The 6,117-nt window shown below is 49.7% G+C and overlaps 1 protein-coding gene across 1 annotated transcript; it reads left to right on the forward strand.

Moving 5' to 3' along the window:
- Positions 1-1,781: 1,781 nt before the first annotated feature.
- Positions 1,782-5,812, forward strand: LOC140396637 (interferon-inducible GTPase 5-like). Its single transcript, XM_072485431.1, has 2 exons — positions 1,782-1,847; positions 4,666-5,812. Exon 2 carries the CDS (start codon positions 4,673-4,675, stop codon positions 5,810-5,812), a length of 1,140 nt encoding a protein of 379 aa, XP_072341532.1. The 5' UTR covers positions 1,782-1,847; positions 4,666-4,672.
- The last annotated feature ends 305 nt before the right edge of the window (positions 5,813-6,117 follow it).

Genomic DNA, 6,117 nt, shown 5'->3' on the forward strand with positions numbered 1-6,117 from the left:
CTTCCCCCTCTGGGACTGGGTGTCACAGTGTGTTAGATACACTGTCCTTTCCCCTCTTGGACCGGGTGTCGCAGTGTGTTAGATACACTGTCCTTTCTCCCTCTGGGATGGGTATCACTGTGTTAGATACACTGTCTATTCCTCCTCTGGGACCGGGTGTCACAGTGTGTTAGATACACTGTCCTTTCCTCCTCTGGGGCAGTGTCACAGTGTGTTAGATACACTGTCCTTTCCCCCTCTGGGACCGGGTGTCACAGTGTGTTAGATACACTGTCCTTTCTCCCTCTGGTACCGGGTATCACATTGTGTTAGATACACTGTCCTTTCCCCCTCTGGGACAGTGTCACAGTGTGTTAGATACACTGTCCTTTCCCCCACTGGGACCGGGTGGCACAGTGTGTTAGACACACTGTCCTTTCGCCCTCTGGCACCGGGTGTCACAGTGTGTTAGATACACTGTCCTTTCCCCCACTGGGACCGGGTGGCACAGTGTGTTAGATACACTGTCCTTTCCCCCTCTGGGACAGTGTCACAGTGTGTTAGATACACTGTCCTTTCCCCCTCTGGGACCGGGTGTCACAGTGTGTTAGATACACTGTCCTTTCCCTCTCTGTGACCGAGTGTCACAGTGTGTTAGATACACTGTCCTTTCGCCCTCTGGTACCGGGTATCACATTGTGTTAGATACACTGTCCTTTCCCCCTCTGGGACAGTGTCACAGTGTGTTAGATACACTGTCCTTTCCCCCTCTGGGACCGGGTGTCACAGTGTGTTAGATACACTGTCCTTTCCCTCTCTGTGACCGAGTGTCACAGTGTGTTAGATACACTGTCCTTTCGCCCTCTGGTACCGGGTATCACATTGTGTTAGATACACTGTCCTTTCCCCCTCTGGGACAGTGTCACAGTGTGTTAGATACACTGTCCTTTCCCCCACTGGGACAGTGTCACAGTGTGTTAGATACACTGTCCTTTCCCCCACTGGGACCGGGTGGCACAGTGTGTTAGATACACTGTCCTTTCCCCCTCTGGGACCGGGTGTCACAGTGTGTTAGATACACTGTCCTTTCCTCCTCTGGGACAGTGTCACAGTGTGTTAGATACACTGTCCTTTCCCCCTCTGGGACCGGGTGTCACAGTGTGTTAGATACACTGTCCTTTCGCCCTCTGGCACCGGGTGTCACAGTGTTAGATACACTGTCCTTTCCCCCTCTGGGACAGTGACACAGTGTGTTAGATACACTGTCCTTTCCCCCACTGGGACCGGGTGTCACAGTGTGTTAGATACACTGTCCTTTCCCCCTCTGGGACAGTGTCACAGTGTGTTAGATACACTGTCCTTTCCCCCTCTGGGACGGTGTTACAGTGTGTTAGATACACTGTCCTTTCTCCCTCTGGGAGCGGGTGTCACAGTGTGTTAGATACACTGTCCTTTCCCCCTCTGGGACAGTGTCACAGTGTGTTAGATACACTGTCCTTTCCCCCTCTGGGACCGGGTGTCACAGTGTGTTAGATACACTGTCCTTTCCCTCTCTGGGACCGGGTGTCACAGTGTGTTAGATACACTGTCCTTTCCCCCTCGGAGACCCAGTCCCAACTTTGACAATCAATAGTTTAATTTAGTCAACAATAGAAATCAACTGCATAATACGCCCAGAATTGTTGGCTCACATTCAAAAAGATAAGGATGAATGTAACACGAAAATGAAACACAACCTCCTTAAAAGGCATTACATCAAAAATTGCTGCTCAGAACCAGTACGAGGGAAGGAGAATTGCTGCATGTTTCTTCGTCCACGGTCGTTTCAGTTAGTTTCCAAAGATTCAACACAAAGAACACCGTAAAAGGTAAAACTTTCAACGGTTAATCTGTAGTCTGTAAACGGAAAAGGATTTCTCAACTCTGGGAAAGGACAGTGTATCTAACACACTGTGACACTGTCCCTCAGGGGGAAAGGACCGTGTATCTAACACACTGTAACACCCAGTCCCAGAGGGGGAAAGGACAGTGTATCTAACACACTGTGACACCCGGTCCCAGAGAGGGAAAGGACAGTGTATCTAACACACTGTGACACCCGGTCCCAGAGGGGGAAAGGACAGTGTATCTAACACACTGTGACACTGTCCCAGAGGGATAAAGGACAGTGTATCTAACACACTGTGACACTGTCCCAGAGGGGGAAAGGACAGTGTATCTAACACACTGTGACACCCGGTCCCAGAGGGGGAAAGGACCGTGTATCTAACACACTGTAACACCCAGTCCCAGAGGGGGAAAGGACAGTGTATCTAACACACTGTGACACCCGGTCCCAGAGAGGGAAAGGACAGTGTATCTAACACACTGTGACACCCGGTCCCAGAGGGGGAAAGGACAGTGTATCTAACACACTGTGACACTGTCCCAGAGGGATAAAGGACAGTGTATCTAACACACTGTGACACTGTCCCAGAGGGGGAAAGGACAGTGTATCTAACACACTGTGACACCCAGTCCCAGAGAGGGAAAGGACAGTGTATCTAACACACTGTGACACCCAGTCCCAGAGAGGGAAAGGACAGTGTATCTAACACACTGTGACACCCAGTCCCAGAGAGGGAAAGGACAGTGTATCTAACACACTGTGACACCCAGTCCCAGAGAGGGAAAGGACAGTGTATCTAACACACTGTGACACTGTCCCAGAGAGGGAAAGGACAGTGTATCTAACACACTGTGACACCCGGTCCCAGAGGGGGAAAGGACAGTGTATCTAACACACTGTGACACTGTCCCAGAGGGGGAAAGGACAGTGTATCTAACACACTGTGACACCCGGTCCAAGAGAGGGAAAGGACAGTGTGTCTAACGCACTGTGACACCCGGTCCCAGAGAGGGAAAGGACAGTGTGTCTAACGCACTGTGACACCCAGTCCCAGAGGGGGAAAGGACAGTGTATCTAACACACTTTGACACCCGGTCCCAGAGGGGGAAAGGACAGTGTATCTAACACACTGTGACACTGTCCCAGAGGGGGAAAGGACAGTGTATCTAACACACTGTGACACTGCCCAGAGGGGGAAAGGACAGTGTATCTAACACACTGTGACACTCTCCCAGAGGGGGAAAGGACAGTGTATCTAACACACTGTGACACTCTCCCAGAGGGGGAAAGGACAGTGTATCTAACACACTGTGACACTCTCCCAGAGGGGGAAAGGACAGTGTATCTAACACACTGTGACACCCGGTCCCAGAGGGGGAAAGGACAGTGTATCTAACACACTGTGACACCCGGTCCCAGAGGGGGAAAGGACAGTGTATCTAACACACTGTGACACCCGGTCCCAGAGGGGGAAAGGACAGTGTATCTAACACACTGTGGCACCCTGTCCCAGAGGGGGAAAGGACAGTATATCTAACACACTGTGACACCCGGTCCCAGAGGGGGAAAGGACAGTGTATCTAACATACTGTGACACCCGGTCCCAGAAGGGGAAAGGACAGTGTATCTAACACACTGTGACACCCTGTCCCAGAGGGGGAAAGGACAGTGTATCTAACACACTGTGACACTGTCCCAGAGGGGGAAAGGACAGTATATCTAACACACTGTGACACTGTCCCAGAGGGGGAAAGGACAGTATATCTAACACACTGTGACACTGTCCCAGAGGGGGAAAGGACAGTGTATCTAACACACTGTGACACTGTCCCAGAGGGGGAAAGGACAGTATATCTAACACACTGTGACACTGTCCCAGAGGGGGAAAGGACAGTATATCTAACACACTGTGACACTGTCCCAGAGGGGGAAAGGACAGTATATCTAACACACTGTGACACCCGGTTCCAGAGGGGGAAAGGACAGTGTATCTAACACACTGTGACACTGTCCCAGAGGGGGAAAGGACAGTATATCTAACACACTGTGACAGTGTCCCAGAGGGGGAAAGGGCAGTTTATCTAACACACTGTGACACTGTCCCAGAGGGGGAAAGGACAGTGTATCTAACACACTGTGACACTGTCCCAGAGGGGGAAAGGACAGTGTATCTAACACACTGTAACACCCGGTCCCAGAGGGGGAAAGGACAGTGTATCTAACACACTGTGACACCCGGTCCCAGAGGGGGAAAGGACAGTGTATCTAACACACTGTGACACTGTCCCAGAGGGGGAAAGGACAGTGTATCTAACACACTGTGACACCCGGTCCCAGAGGGGGAAAGGACAGTGTATCTAACACACTGTGACACCCGGTCCCAGAGGGGGAAAGGACAGTGTATCTAACACACTGTTACACCGTCCCAGAGGGGGAAAGGACAGTATATCTAACACACTCTCTGCATTTCTGCAGAGTTACGGGGAAAAGGCAGAGGCATGGTAACCACGTCATGATGCTCGCTTGGCGAGCCGGTGTAGACACGAGGGGCCAATTGGCCTCTTTCTTTGCCATAACAATTCTGTGATGCAACGCACTGTCACCTGGTCCCAGACTGTGTTCGGACAATTTGTCAAATCTGACAATGTGCATTTTCTCCCGGTCAGACTATATGTCAGCTCACTGAGGCTCTGTATTCAGTTAATATAATATTTTTCAATTGTCGCAATGCAAAACTGTCTGCAAAAAAGTTCAAGAAACATGATTTCTCTCCCTCTGGCATTCTTTCTAACCTATAGATCCGTAATGGCTGGGGTCGCTGAACAAAGTAATATTCTCTCTCTGTTGAGTAACGGCTCTCTGAGTGCTGCTGCTGAACAATTAGTGTCCTACTTCACTAATTCTCAGAGTACAACTGTTCACATCGCAGTGATGGGAAAATCAGGGAGTGGTAAATCAGCCTTCATTAATGCTTTACGAGGTGTTAATGACAATGATACAGAGGCAGCTCCAACCCGGCAAAAAGAAACGACAACGGAACCCAGAATGTATAAGTACCCTAACAAAGACACGGTGACCATTTCCGAGCTCCCTGGGCTTGCGAGCAGCCAACATTTGGACTTTAATTGCTATGATTTCTTCATCATCCTCAGTTCCGGTCACTTTAAGAAGAAACATTTTTTACTGGCTATCGAAATTCAGAAGAAGAACAAGAAATGTTACTTTGTCCGAGCCAAAGTAGACCGTGATCTGAATTGTAAACGTTGGAAAAAGTGTTACAATGAGAATCAAACTCTGGAGAAACTCCGGAATGACTGTGTTGTGAGTTTGAGGAAGGGGGTAATAGAATCCCCACAGGTCTTCCTCATTTCCAGTTGGAACCTGCAAAAGTTTGACTTTGGGAAAATGCTCGAGGTCCTGGAAGGGGATCTTCCTGATCTGAAGAGACGGGCCTTTTTGTTGGCTCTCCCCAACTTCACCGTATCGATCATCGAGAAGAAGAAAGCAGTCATTGTGGATGAAATCTGGAAGGTTAGCGGCCTGTCAGCTGCTGCTGCTGTGGTGCCAATTCCAGGGCTCTCCATTGCTTGTGACATTTCCCTGTTAGCCTTCACCGTCTCGTCCTACCGCACACACTTCGGTCTGGACGAGGATTCCCTCAGGAGACTGGCAAAGAGAGTGGGCAAGACAACGGAGCAACTTAGATCAGGCGTAAGCTCTACGCTTGGTCAGCAGGTGTCAAATGATATAATTAAGGAAATGCTCATAAATACTTCAGGGATGAAGCTTCTGTTGAGCAGAGTTCTGAAATATTTGCCATTTGCTGGGCAGGTGGCAGCTGCTGTTGTCTCCTATAACACCATAAACACCATGCTGAATACCGCTGTTGAGGAGATGGCAGAAGATGCCAAGAGGTTGCTGGCCAAATCTCTCCTTGTGGAATAGAGGAAAGGGCATTGGGTCACTTCCCAACTCCATATTGTCCAGGACATTACTCAGACTCCTCCAATATTAATACCCCCCAAACACAGACACCCTCAAACACAGACACCCTCAAACACAGACACCCTCAAACACAGACACCCTCAAACATTAATACCCCCCAAACACAGACACCCTCAAACACATACACCCTCAAACACAGACACCCTCAAACACAGACACCCTCAAACATTAATACCCCCCAAACACAGACACCCTCAAACACATACACCCTCAAACACAGACACCCTCAAACACAGACACCCTCA

Source organism: Scyliorhinus torazame, chromosome 19 (genome assembly GCF_047496885.1).
Source record: "Scyliorhinus torazame isolate Kashiwa2021f chromosome 19, sScyTor2.1, whole genome shotgun sequence".
NCBI lineage: Eukaryota > Metazoa > Chordata > Chondrichthyes > Carcharhiniformes > Scyliorhinidae > Scyliorhinus > Scyliorhinus torazame.